This window comes from Tamandua tetradactyla, chromosome 4 (assembly GCF_023851605.1).
Source record: "Tamandua tetradactyla isolate mTamTet1 chromosome 4, mTamTet1.pri, whole genome shotgun sequence".
NCBI lineage: Eukaryota > Metazoa > Chordata > Mammalia > Pilosa > Myrmecophagidae > Tamandua > Tamandua tetradactyla.
This window is the reverse complement of record NC_135330.1, coordinates 196,708,613-196,723,010: the sequence shown is the minus strand read 5'-3', so window position 1 is coordinate 196,723,010 and position 14,398 is coordinate 196,708,613. Positions and strand designations below refer to the sequence as shown.

Here is a 14,398-nt window from a genome sequence, read left to right as displayed (position 1 = left end):
AGGCGCAGTGTGCTTGTGAATAAAAGGAGGGACTGACCTGGTATTTCCACCTGGAAGAGGGAAAGGATTTTAACTACAAACACAGGAATCCAGCAGATGGCATCAGAGAACACAATAAAAAAGAAGCGATTTGCAATGGCCACCTCTCTTCCAACGTGGCTGCGCAGCTCCGAGGTCTGCAGGGCTGTCTTTTGAATGGAGCAGAACATCGCGACATAGGAGAACACAATGATGAGAAAAGCCAGCAAGTTCACACCTGTTGGGGAAAGCACACTTCTTAGCATTCAAATGCACAAGTCAGCAGCCAAGATGCTGTGGTATTGGCTGCTGTACCTGGTGCCCATTGCAGACAGTCCCAAAAAGCATTTTATTTTTTGCATAAGTACTGTGATCTTCAGCTAAAACCCTGAGTTCAAGGCTGCAAGCTGGAGCAAGCTACAGGACTTGGGTTTGTCACATCACGAAAGAGATTTCAAATATGTAAGTCCTTTATAAAGAATTAGAGACCTCTGAAATTCTGATCTAGGGGTATCATGAGGTAAGCTCCCGCTATCTTAAAGTATGAAAAAAAGCTATTTTTGCTTTTAGCTCTGTGCAATTTCAAACCTTAAGGGATTACTGTAATCAAATGTACTTCTCAAAGAATAAATTTACCTTATAAATATGAATAAGATAACCATGGAATTGAGCAAGAACAGAGTCAGTTCAGAAACATTATTCTTTGCATTTTGGGTCTTAAATGAAAATAATGCATAGAACAAAAATACATTTTGGTTTATTTTTCTTCAGTTTGTTCAGAGGCATTTAAGCTGGTATTGTGCCTAACCTCTTCAACTCAATTTAGAAAAAGAAGAAGTAAGGAAAAATTAAAAAAAAAATCAACTATATGAATCATTTCTTTTGGGCCAAACATACCCAGAAGATTCTCAGTTACCATGGCCCCCGGTAACGCTGACTTCCTAGGCAAATTAGTGTGCTTTATTTTTCACTGAAATAAAAAATCCTTAGAGTAATGATCTTATTTCTCATAGTGAACATAAAATTTGCATATATTTTCAAAGTTGCTTAAAAACTGTTCATCTGAACCTAGATTATATGCAAAACCAGTGAAATCCAGGGCAAAGATGTTTAAATCTGATGTGGAGTTATTTTCATTAAAGCCTTTTCAGAGCCCATGGACTCTCGCCAGAAAGTCATGCGATAGAATTTTATGAAATTGGTTTTTCTTGGGTTTCTTGTCAGAAACTTAAGTTAAGGGAAAGATATAATGTCTCTGTGAGAAGCTGCTTATGGGGCCCCGAATTCTGCAAACAGACTTACAGAAAGGGTCAGAGCGTCTATTGTGAATGTGCTGTGTATGTGAGGTGCCAGCCACAGGGGAAGCTGGGCATGGGGTGTCCAGAAACTCAGCGCCAGTGCCTTGCAACTTTGCTGCAAATCTGAAGCTACTCTGAAACTATAAAAAATATTTAGAAGAGAAATGTATTCTTATATTCCTCAAACAGAACAACACACTGTACTTTGCCCAGGGCTCTAAGAGCACCATGTGCGTTCCCATCTCTCTGTCCACTGCAAATATACCGAGACCCTTTGGCAGCTCCCCATTTCCTAACGGCCAGATGCAGCCACGCCCGACTCCAGCCCCCCAGGGGGCCGTGCCCTCGTTCTGGCCTGGAACCCACCGCTCTTCCCGCCTCCCTCCTTGCCTTCTCTGGCTAGCACCTCCTCGTCCTCGGGGCCTGGCTTTGGGGGTCATTTCTGCTGGATGACTTTCCTGGTGCTCAGACTCGGGGTGCCCAGAACATCCTGTGCTCCTTCAGTGCGGCATTTATCAGCCTGGGGTGTCAGGACCTGTTGGCTTCCCCGCAGCCTCCCCTCTGCCTGCAACGTGTGTGAGCTGAGGTCTGTCGTGTCTCCAGTGCACAGAGCAGAGCTTGGCCTAGACTAGGTACTGGACAAATCCTTGTCGAACCAGCGAGTGTGCGTGTGTGCATGTGTGTATGGGTGTGCCTAAGTCTGCACGTGTCTGTGTGTGAATGTATGCATATGTGTGTAAGAGTGCATGCATGTGTGCATACATAGATGTATGGGTGTGCCTAAGTGCATATGTATGTGTAAGAGTGTATATGCATGTGTGCATGTGCGTATGCGTGTGCCTAAGTCTGCACGTGTACGTGTGCAGATGTGTGTGTGCGCTCATTTGCATGCATGTATGAGTGTGTGCCTAAGTCTGCACGTGTACGTGTATGTGTGTGTGCGTGCGTGTGTGCATGTGTTAATAGAGGGAGGGCCTCTATTAACAGCATCTCTGGAAGGCACAACGAGGAAAGAAAAGAGCAGCTGACGGCAGGGGGAGCGGCAGCCCCAGGACTGCAGAGCCCTAACTGGGGCGGTGGGGGAGGGCAGGAAAATGGGCTCAGCAGGAGGGGCTGTTTGGGGCCCTTTGCCTTTGTGATGGGCCGGCAGTGACCGGTGGTGGTGGAGGGGGTGGCTGAAGGGTCTGGCAGGGGTGAGTGCAGCCCCGAGCGTCTTGGGAGCTGATGGTGGCAGAGTGAACAGGTATGTGGGGGCGCGATAGCTCAGGGCTAAGGAAGCAGGGCTGACCCGCGGGTGGCGGTGCAGGAGACTGCAAGAAGGCAGAAGGCAGTTCTTGATTTAAAGAAAAAAGGGACAATGAGCTTGCTGGGTGAGGGAAAAAGCTGAGAAAGGGGAGTCAGATGATAACATTGCCCTAGTTACAAGGAGGACTTGGGAAAGGTTTTAATTTTAAGCAGGAGAGAGACATATCAGACAATATAGAAATGGTGCTTTCTTTTAGCTGTAAAGAGGTAAACTGGTTATACATTTGTAGGGTCTTCCTTACTAAAAAATTAAGGAGAATTAAGAAAATTGAGAAAGAAAGAAATTCATAAAGTATGTTTATGTGGCTGACTTTGTAGCTGCATCTAACAAAGGTAACACACATTTCTGATATTTTCTTCAGATAATCTCCCATGAGTGAGTTTCCAGAATTTTCTTGTTATTTACTTAATTTATAACAACATTGAAAAAAATATGTTTGAATAACTTGATAGTTACAGGACAAGGGACTAGCTAGAATTCCTCCGGCTCTGACTCACCATAGACGGACATCAAATCAAAGAGTCTTACAGGAAATAGGAAGAGCCTACAGAGATCCTGAATGTATGCTGTCATTTCCCACCCTAAATCTCTATCAGAAAAAGTCAAATAAAAACACTGCAAATCTGTAGCAAGAACCTTCCATTAAAGGGCATGCCCTTCACTACGTTAATCTACTTTCTGTAATGGGCACATTCACCTTTGCTGACATTTACGGTATGTCTGTGCAATGCGCATTCGTCCAGGAGCGAAAAATCAGATTTACCTAGGAAAATCCCAAGAGAATACCCTTTGCTTCCAATATCTTCTGTTTGGTCGTAATAGAGTGGGAAGCATACTCCGTTTTTCCCATAAAAGTTTCCGAAATATTCCTCGTTCCAAAGTGGAATGGCGGCCATGAGGAAGCCTGCGAACCAGATGCAGGCGAGGACGGCGGATGCCCCCCGCCTCCCAGGGCGGGCGCTGCTGAAGGGGAACACGACGGCCAGGAGCTTCTCCAGCGTCACGTATGTGAGCAGCAGGACAGACACCTCTGTGGACAGCATGGCCAGGAGGCCCAGGAGGCGGCACTGCAAGCTCTCCATCCACAGCAAGGCGTACTTCTGATACTGGCCTCGGTATTTCATGTCGGAAAAGCCAATGAAGAACAAATAAACTCCCATCAGGCAGTCCGCACCTGTAAGAGAATGGACACGGAGGGGCTGGCACTCCCCAGCGCGCCCACTGAGCATCCAGCATTCAGTTTTCTATCTCGGTGTTCACCCTCTCTTAAATGAACTGATGTAGGTAAAGCACCTACTACGCTGTGCCTAGAGGCCACTGAAACTCAAGACCTGTTCCTAAAGTACCCTGTGTTTATAGTTTATAGTTTGTAAATGTGGGGGTGGTGTTGGATATTTTAGGGGGGTTAGATTTTATACAATAAGTGTGCATCTATTGCATGTTTACAAAAGGATTCATTTCCTGGATCGTGGGAGAATGGATGTTATGGTATTTGGGGGGTCAACAAGGCTTAATTCTAGAACCCACAAATTCTTCCTGCATGATCCATCCTTTGACTCGTCGACCCCCCATTTCCAAGACAAGTTACCGGGGACCAGGGTCTAGATTACTGCCAGCTCATGCGATCGCAAGCTCGTGCAATCTAAAGCATAGCAGCCAAGGAAAGCAGCATATCTGTGTGTAGAGATAGAATTGTCTGACATACATAATTCCTACCAAACGCTGTTGTTGCAGGTCAACTTGTACCTAGCAAGCAGAGCTGACAAAAGAAGATCCTAAATACATTTAGAGAGGAAACATACTTACAACAAAGGATTTTGATGGACATAGCATGAGTCGTATTTTCTGCTTTAATGAAAGATCTCATGCCAATGACAAAAAGATTTCCAAAGCAGGTAATGAAAGCCGCAACCCAGACAAATATCCTGAGGATATTGTTAGCCAAGAGGTCCTCAAACGAAGAAATGCCGTCAGTCAGGGGTATACATATTCGGACATGGGGGGCGTAGGAGCAGTATCGAAAGTTTTTGAAATAACTAAAGTCAAAGGTAAACAAAAGAGTTACTGTACAGCAATGATACAGAAACCCCAGCTGCAAGCCTGTGAGAGCTGCAACCGTGGCAGGCAACTCTAGGCAACTTCACTAGATTTGTTTACTTCTTTTGTTTAGTAGTGGTTATGTAATTCTAGAGTTCTTCAAGAACTGTCATGTTTTCTAGGCAGTCTCTTTTTATTAAGATAAGGGACTTAAAGGATGGAGAAGTACGCTGGCTTGCCTGCGGTGAGTCTGTGGACGTGATGATTTGGAGTCTCAGGGGTTCTAGTGTTTTTTTCCAGCCACATTGCATTATTCACTAGAGTATTTTTACAAAGTACAATATCATCATTAAATGGATTTTTAGCCCAAAATTAGGGACTCGGATTTGGGAACATAGGAAATGCACTGTAGCTCACTAAAAACAGCCCCGTCTTGTGCTTAGCAGTACACACTGCTGTTTGTGCGCCCTTTAAATAGCCTCTTTTCCCTGATTCTGGCAGGAAGGGGGGTGTCTGAGACTGGAAAATCAGGTTTACTGGAGCTGGAGGAGAAGCAGCCACCCTAAATGAGGGTTTCTTACCAACACCTGGGAGGCCTTAAACAATTCCTAGATGTAGGTGCCTGTTTGGTTTTGGTTTGTGTGTCTATTACTGGGGGGTGGAGCCTTGAAGTGGGCTGAACTGGTGAGTCCTTTGGCTCAGACCGTGTGTTTGGGATTTTCTCACATTCAGCTCGTTCTACTTTTACTCATTCAGTGTGTCATGTAGTTCCTTTCCCTGCTCTTACCTCTCAGCCCAGCCCTTTTCGTTTGCTCGTTTTTTGGCATCTCCCAGTTCACCTCCTAGAGCAGCAGGTTAGACAGCGCAGCTCGGCTTTGCCACGACTCAAGGCCTCGAGTGACTGGGTCCTGCCTGCCCCACACCCATCCCCTTTCCTTCTTGGGGGCGGGGGCACCCTCTGCCCAGCCCTGTCACCCTCCCTGCTCACCCTGAGATGGCCAAGACCCCCTTCCTTCTCAGAACCTGCCCCTCTGCCTGGGAGAGCCTTCTCTGAATATTAGCATCCTGCAAGGCTGCTCAAAGTGGTGACCCAAGTAGCGCTCCGTCCACAGCTTTATCTGACCTTCCTTCTCTTCACAGCGTTTGTGGGCTGTTTATTTCCTCTCCACCTCCCAAAGCTGAAGGGAAGCTTCATGAGGGCACCACATCTTTCTCTTGTCCATCACTCTATTCTCAGCATCTAGGACACCGCCTACCACCCAGTAAATAGTATTTTTTAGATCGGCAATTGACCGATGGATAATTTAGAGCTGGGTGTGTCAGGTCTGGTAGAGAAACGGGAGGTGGTCCTGCCCTCAGGTAGTTTACAGTGCAGCTTCCCAGTTAAAGGACAGGACGTGCGAGTCTCTGGTTTTCTTCCCACTCCCTGGAGGTCCTGACTCGCATCGACTTGACCTCCAGGCTCTCTTAGGATTCTGCCATGCCTGCTGTCTTCCGATAGAGCCAACCAGGGGTCTCAGAACTCAGCCTCTGCCCCTGCGCGGCAGGAGAAAGGGGTGGGGTGGGCAGGCGGCAGTGACCCTGGCAGTGACTCGGGAGTGGTGGGCAAGGAAGATGGGAAGCAAATTCTGAGGTCACTTAGCAGAGAAGCACCCAAGTTAACACACTTTCAAATTGTTGGGTCCTTCCTGAGCTCAAGCTGAGGGCCACATTTAAGGCGGCAGCTTCTCCACAAAGTTCTAAAAAGGCTGAAGTCTCTATCTTAGGAAGACTTCACCTTCTGCCTGCAACAAGGACATGACTATTAGCTGTTCATCTACTGGTGTCCCAGTGGGAGGAACCACGAAAACCACACGGCTCCTTGTCTGTTAGTAACGACAGAAACAGAACAACCTTCACGCCACCCAGCTCATCCATTTGCTGAACTCAACTTGTAATTTACATCGAATCCTCCCTATGTGTGTGGATGACAATGGTTAATGTCTGAGATCACGAACACATCGATTACACAATTGATAAGAAATGATCATGTCATAAACACATGTATTAACAGAACTTACAGAGTGCACTTTAGTCAAATATATTCAAGTGACTTATCAAAAACTACTATAAAGATTAATTACCTCCATTTTGCAGTGCACTTAGTAACAGTAACAACACCTGGAATTTATATGGCACCTTTCTTCCTAAGGGCTCAGATCTTAGAGCAGCCGACTGCTCATTCATGAGGTGAGTTAATATTTCCAGGTCTCCTGAGTACCATGTAAGCCAGTGACTTCAGTTGGTGTAAAATGTGGCATTCTGGGACCCTGATCTCTTATGGGCCTCAATTGGATAAACAGCGTGTTTCCAGAGAGAAGGGTCATTCGTGTCGGCACATCATAATATTGAACTCTATTTGAACAGGGACCAAAGGTGACAAAATTAAAAAGTTCTCAATAAAAAGACTTTTCTTGCATAAAAACACATTGCAGCAATACTTAGACAGTTTACACGAAAACATTGGAGACATTTCACCATGCTTTCTTCTCTGTTCATTTGTACATACATACATGTGAGAAAGATTCCTCATGGGCTGAAACATCTGGGTGTTTATATTGGGAATCTCTATCCTTTCCAGGTCTCTGGAAAATACACATAATTGGCTTAATGTCTTCAGTGTCCAACTTTTTAAGAACTGCCTTCTTTGTCACAGCCTTAAGAAAATTCTTCAACATCTCATGATGCCAAATTCAAATCAGGATGAACATTTTATGGAAAACTATCTTAGAAAATTGCCATTTCTATTTATGTCTCCTGTATCTTAGAGCTGATTTTTTCACTTCACATGCAGAATTACATTCTAATAGGGCACTTTCATTCATTTCTTTGATTAAAAAAAACAGTAGTGATTTGCGTGATTATGAAATCGACTCTGTAGCTTGAGTTTATGAACCATGACATAAAATTAGTTAGTTAGAGGGTTTCAGTTAAGCCCTGATACTTCCAACCTGAGAACATGAGTGAAGTGAGATGTGTAGTCCTTTCTGCTTGGCCTATGCGTCTTTAGGATGAAAAGCCACAGAAGCAGCTGTCAAAAGAGCTGGGGTCTGGGAGAGGGGCTCCACTTCAGGGCAAGTTTCCTAAGACAGCAGCGGGGTGGGGTGGGGTGGGGGGAGGTTATTCCTTTAACCTTAATCCAGGCCCGTGAGATGGCCTCAGAAAACTTTCAGGATAAGCCCCATAGTCCTCACTTACCCAGAAGCTTCTTCAAATATGTATTTTTTGAGAACTTCTCTGGGATGTTGTGAATTAAGGAAGTCTGCCCCATTCTCAGGAAACGTAGATGGAGAAGGGGCCATTTAAAAAGTCAGGAGCCTTTTGTTTTGAACATTTATTTAGAAAGGTGTCCGATTCTCACTTGGTTTCTTTTTAACTAATCTGAGTAAAAATTTCTCGATCTGGTCCTGAGTTTTCTTTGCTCTGTGCATGCTTCATAGAAGCCCACTTGGCTCTTAGGCCATCAGAAATGAAAATTTGGGGAGCCCTTAGACTCAGCACATAGCTCCTCCTGCAGGAAACTATGAGGCCTGACTGAAGTTTTTTTTCCCCTCATTTCTTTTGCTCTCCAGCCATCTCCTGGTCTTAAAGCAGTTTCAGCCTTACACACACTGGGTGATTATTTGAATAATGGCCTGTCATTTCTAAAGAGGAGATCCATTATACCCTGAGTGTCTCATACAAGGCCATGAGTACGTTGGTGGCCACTAAATGTTTGCAAAATGAATGTGTAAATGAACCTTAGAAAAAAATGAAATGCGATGATATAGGAAGGAAAGAAAAGCCTGAAGAAACAGTTGCTGCTTCGAGTTTTGGGGCGGCATTGGGTGGTGCCTTGATGCTTTGACGTTCAGCAGTACAGTATGAGGTGCAGGAAGGAGAGAGCCAGACTCCCACTTCCTGAGGGCTGTTCTCATGTACAAATTTAAAACAACGGGCTACTTAGTTTTATGGATCGAGTCCTGTCCCCCACAAAGACACGCTCAGAGTCCTGACTCGGGCCCTGTGCACGTGAACTCACTTGTCAACAAGAGCTCTGACAATGCGATTAGCTAAGGTGACGTGAGACTGGGCTGGAGCCTGGTCCACACGACCCTCTCTCAGAGGAGAAGCCGAGAGGCAGGTGCCCAGGCGGAAGTGGAGTCCTGGGGCACCCGCCATGCCACAGGTCAGAGAGAGCACGGCTCCGCTCACAAACTCGATTTTGGACATCTAGCCTTTAGAACCGTGAGATGATAATTCCTATTGTTTAATTCAGCCAGACTGTGGCATTTGCTACAACAGTCCTGACAAGAGAAATCTTTCTTTTTTGGTGGGGGGACAGGCAGTTCTTGGCTGACCTCCTTGAGAGCAGGAATTAAGTCTTTTTCATCAGTGGATGCTTATTAATACTTGTTGAAAGAGAACCTAAATTTTTCATTAATTTCCAATAAAATGTTTAGCAAGAATAAAAAGGGATATTAAGAATTGGTCTTTGGAATTAAAGGAAGAAATGCTTTGGGCTGAGATCAGGAAAAATCATATGCACTCTGTGAAAATAGGCAAGCTTTAACCACAGTGGCCATTCAGTGGGAAAGGAAGGGTGAAGGCAGAGGCTAGCTGGCAATATTCTTGGACCCTAATGTGGCTGGAATTAAAAATGCTAAGCAACATTAATTGTCTGAATGTTCATGTCGATGGGATAATTTTTTTCTTACACTGCTTGAGAAGTATAAAGCATGTACCATTAACTGACAGCACCTACACAGATTTTATTATTAACAGGGGAAGAGGAAAGGCAGGAGGTTTTAGAGTACGTATTTGAGCAACGTTTTAGCAAAGCGATGATTGCAAATGACATTCTTAGTGTAAACTGCAGGATGAGATTTTCCCATATGAACCCAGTTTTCAGGAAGGAACGATAGGTGGCTTCAAACACAGAAATGGTCTTTACACATGTGGAATGGTAAAAAATGAGGGGTTGTTATTCACCCCGTGAGTACTCGGTGGTTAAGTGGTATTCCCGGCTGCGGGCAGAGGCCTGGTCAAATCAAAGGCCTCCTGGGCATTAAAAAAACATCCATCTAAATTATAATCGACATGCTGCAATGTTTGACTTACAGAGACTGAAGTTGTTTAAGACTTTCAAACTGGGTCTTGTGGAGATGCAAAAGAGGATTGGAGGACAGGTTCCTTTAGTACCAGCAGAAGGCAGGGAGAGAGAGACATCAGGGTGTTATTAATTTGGGAGCTCAAGTGTTGCCATTTAAATCTGATTCCAATGAGAAGAAGAACTTACAGTTTTTGTAGCAGCCTCAAGTCTTTAAATGTGTGGGGCGGGAGCTCCATTAGGAGGTTGTTAGACAGATCCCTGTGGATGACAGTGAAAAACCAAAGCAATTAATGTGGAAATAAGTGACATAGAAATTACTCCCCACAATCACCATCATTCCATGTGATGTAGTAGAAAGTACGAATCGAATTTAACCCACCTGAGAACTTGTTAAGTGGACAGCAAGGCCACGTGAGCCAGCTACGTGACTTGAGTTTTCACTCACTCAGACGTGGCATTCTGCTCATCAGTTCCTGTTTGGAACCCTCTCACCTCCTATCCACAACATCCCCAACTTGGCTTTAAGCTCTGCTTTGATTAATTTCTTCCTTGTACACTCCTGCTACTATCCATTGTTTCTCTGAGTCCTTATTAATTCATGTTTGTCATATCTTGTTTAACCAACTGTATTATCGGCTTTTTGAGTTCAGGATTTGTCTTCAATTTACTTCGCTTTCCCACTAAGAGATTGTATCGACCACACAGTATCTGTCCAGTTGACTTTGAATGGGTAAGTTCATCTGTTCTTTCTATCTCCCTATAGGGGACTGTTTCTATAGAAGAAATTGAGAATTTAAAACTAAAAATAATAGGACTGTCTAATCCAGAAAGAATAGTAGGGAAGTGACTCTGAGGGTGTGGGAAAGAGATCTGTTAGCATCAGAAGAATCCAGGAATTTTGAGTCTAAAATATCCTTCTGAGCCAGAGACAATGATATGGATGAAACAGATTTGAAATCGCCTAATTAAGAGTCAAACAAGAGAAGTCTTCTATTTTTGAAGCTTTGGAGTGTCGATGACTACCTGGGAGTAACAAATGACCAGGACTCAGCACTTTCTTCAAAGAGGCTTAAGTTTCCAGTTAATAACTAGATTGTAAAACAAGGAAAGAGTGAAACATGTTCTAGGAAAGAAGTACAGACAAAACATAGAGGGGAGTTGTTGATCTTGGCTTGGGAAATTAGGAGAGGTTTGAGTGGAGCTTGATGGTTCTCATAGGGAGAGTAAAAGAAGGCCAGCGGTTCAGGTGAGGGTAAAGCAATCAGAAGAACTGACTCTTGAAATCCAACAACTGTTGAGAAGACCACAAGTGGTCCAAAGTGGGTAGATGACAGACAGACAGTCTGGCAAGACGTAGAGAAGGTGAACCTGGAAAAGTGCATGGAGACAACTGGAAGGGTCTGGAAAATTCCAAGGCAGTATTTCCTGGAGTCCAATCCAGGAATCAAAATCACCAAGGCGGCTTCCTACAAGAGCACATTCCAGTCCCCACCCCAGAACGACCACTGCCAAAGCTCTGGGAGGGGGACCTGGTAACACGCATGTTAAACAAACATGCCCTGCCAGTCTTCTGCACACTGGAGGGTGAGAATGGTATTGGGGCTTGCCCAACTGCAAGCCACAAGGAGTGAGAACACAGTGGCAGAAGCTTCGGGTGATGGAAGGATGGTTCTGACTGAAGAAGGAAGAGTAGGCTGCAAAGCCAGGGGCGAGCAGCTACCTAAACCAGGCGACAGCCGATGGGCTCTGGCAGGAGGTAGGATATGAAGTGATAAGAGAGAGAGGAAGAGGGAAAGGGAGGATTTTCAAGCATGGCTGCCAGGAGGGATCCTAACACCACTAAGACACGAGCGGGCCCGCAGCTGCTGGCAGCGGAATGAGGGTCAACAGCACAGTGCATTTCGGGCAAGTGGCCTTTGAGGCTCTGTAGGGACACGTAGGTGTGGAGGGTCTTGGGCAGGGAGTTCTGATTTGGTGCTTCAGCTGGAGGAGCTCATCAGGGACCCCAGCGCAAGAGTGAAGCCACAGTGACCTTGGGATTCAGGCAGACTGGCACGAGAGCAGACACGAGGCCGGTGCAGACATGAGGCCACAGCAGACACGATGGCCAGAGCAGACATGATGGCCAGAGCAGACACGAGCTCAGAGCAGACACGAGGCCAGAGCAGACACGAGGTTGGAGCAGACACGATGTCGGAGCAGACACGAGGCCGGAGCGGACACGATGGCCAGAACAGACATGAGGCCAGAGCAGGTACGAGGCCAGAGCAGACATGATGGCCAGAGCAGTCACGAGACCGGAGCAGGTATGAGGCCAGAGTAGACACGAGGCCGGAGCAGGTATGAGGCCAGAGTAGACACGAGGTCAGAGCAGACACGAGGCCAGAGTAGACACGAGGCCGGAGCAGACACGATGGCCGGAGCAGACACGATGCCAGAGCAGACATGACGGCCAGCCTCCATGTCCTCAAAGTGGCTCTCACAGTGTTATGGGGGAAAAGAAAGCAAGCTGTTTTGGAGAAAAGGACTTCAGTGGCCTTATCTCCTTGTGCTTCATCCTTGCCAAGAGGAGTTGTTAATTATCTGACTTTTGTAAACTCAATGAGCTCAAATGCCTTGTTTGAGGTGAGTCTGTTAACCTGTGAATTTCTCGTTAGCTTCCTGCTGCCAGGCCAAGTGGGATGGGCCACTGGCATCTCACAAAAAAAACCTGGCACCCCTGACGGGGCAGATGTGGGTGCAGCTGTGCTCCATGTGGGGTGTGAGGAAGATTAGGCTCGTTTCCTCAAAATGTGTTCTCCACCCCACTGTCTCCTTCAGTCCGCATGTCCCCTGGGCCCCCGTTTGCCCTGGGCTGCCCCCCCACGCCACATCTGCAGCCTTCCAGCCGCCGCCTCTGGCCGGGAAGGCCCCAGGGGTGTCTCTTCAGAGAGCGCTGCTTTTAAATTTTGTCATAAACGGTTACAATTTTTAGTTTTGCTATAGTGCCCCCTACTATATTATTAATAAATATTTATGGATTTGGTTTATGACTATCATTAATTAGATTGAATAATATCAATTATTAGTGAATTAATTTTCAAAGTGCTCTTATCATGTTACTTTCCCCAATCCATTTTGGATTTCAAAACAAGGTATAAAGGATGAGGGGAGGCAAATTAAGAAATTAATTTCTATTTGAAGCCCTCAGATCAGAAGGAGGAGTTCTCTACCTAATTGTCACAATTTGTAATATAACACGAATTCCAATGACACTCAGTTGTGTGGGTATTAATGTGCTCATAGCAACACGGATGGCTTTTAGAAGGCTTAGACCTATAAAAAGTACATTGGCATAGTAAGGTTTTCTTGAGCTCTGTGAATATTTTTCAATGAGTCTAATTGTCACTCTAGTCATTTATATTTGCTTTGATTGGTCTAGATGTGGTAATTTTTAAAGAGATAATAAGCATCTTAGTTCCTCAGTTTGGCTATAATGAATTGTTCCGGTTAGTCAGTTATTCAAGCAACAAGCTTTCATCGGGCATGGAGCAAACTCGAACCGTTGGAGATCCGTGATCCCAGAGTTTAGGGCGCGATGGAAATCACACTATTCCGCCCAAGCACACATTTACATGAACCCCCACCCCCTAAGAACATAAGTGGGAAAACTAGGGTAGGATAAATCCATATAAAGCCCACTGTCTGGTTTTTTTGTTTGTTTGTTTTTTGCATGGGCAGGCCCTGGGATACGAACCCTGGTCTCCGGTATGGCAGGCAAGAACTCTGCCTGCTGAGCTACTGTGGCCCGCTCCCAATGCCTGGTTTTAAAGTGCTTCTGACTTCAGAACATTGTTAATTTTCATAATTGAGTTTTTATACCTAGTCATCTACAGGCTTTTGATTGCTACTAGTGGAAAAGCGGTCTCGCCAAATCAACTAAATTTCCAACCTTGGAAGAAGCAATCATATTTTCCTACTAGACGGTACTACTTACAGTTCACCTAAATTTTTTAACGAAGAAAATGTCTTCTCTGGAACAAAATCAATTTGATTTCTTGGCAGAAACCTGTAAGACATGTTGAGAGTCAGGAGTGTTGGCTTCACTTTACTAACCAGTTCTTGGGGAAGGGGCTGCGTGGTTGGCTGAGCAGCACGTCGCGTTCCAGGGGAGGCTTGTCCCGGCCAGGGGCATCCCACCCAACACCGATGGCTGCGTGACCCACCACCAGAAGCCATTAGAGGTGCTGAGTGTGGGCTACACGACTGCACCTCGTTTGGGCTGGGGTTATTTTAGAAGTGGTCTCCATCCCAACATACAGCCTGATAATGTAAAGTTTGACCCTGTTTGTAATTCTCAGAAAAGGATTTGAGAGGACCCATTTAAGGCACTTTCCTTTCAGAGAAGAGGCAGGAAAGAGCAGAGCTGAACCGGCCTCCCAAGCTAATTTTAAACTTGGTGGGGGGGACAGTGGAGGACAGGGGTCTTCCATCCCCTTTATAGAAACTGGACTCTTCTAAGAGAAATGGCAAAATGAGGGGTCAACAGTTAGCTGCTTTACTGAGGTGTTATACGAGATAGTGAGTATGACAGTGATTCCAAGCTATTTGGAGCTATCCAAATAGAAG

General features: G+C 45.5%; 1 protein-coding gene across 1 annotated transcript in view; it reads right to left on the bottom strand.

The window, feature by feature from the left end:
* The window catches only part of RXFP2 (relaxin family peptide receptor 2), an 89,451-nt gene that overhangs the window by 4,709 nt on the left and 70,344 nt on the right, over nucleotides 1-14,398 (bottom strand). The window contains exons 15-21 of the mRNA XM_077156945.1: nucleotides 13,767-13,838; nucleotides 9,977-10,048; nucleotides 9,799-9,870; nucleotides 7,212-7,283; nucleotides 4,429-4,658; nucleotides 3,386-3,796; nucleotides 38-256 (exon numbers count right to left, since the gene is read on the bottom strand). Coding sequence (XP_077013060.1) covers nucleotides 38-256; nucleotides 3,386-3,796; nucleotides 4,429-4,658; nucleotides 7,212-7,283; nucleotides 9,799-9,870; nucleotides 9,977-10,048; nucleotides 13,767-13,838 — 1,148 coding nt within the window. The remainder of the gene's footprint in view (nucleotides 1-37; nucleotides 257-3,385; nucleotides 3,797-4,428; nucleotides 4,659-7,211; nucleotides 7,284-9,798; nucleotides 9,871-9,976; nucleotides 10,049-13,766; nucleotides 13,839-14,398) is intronic.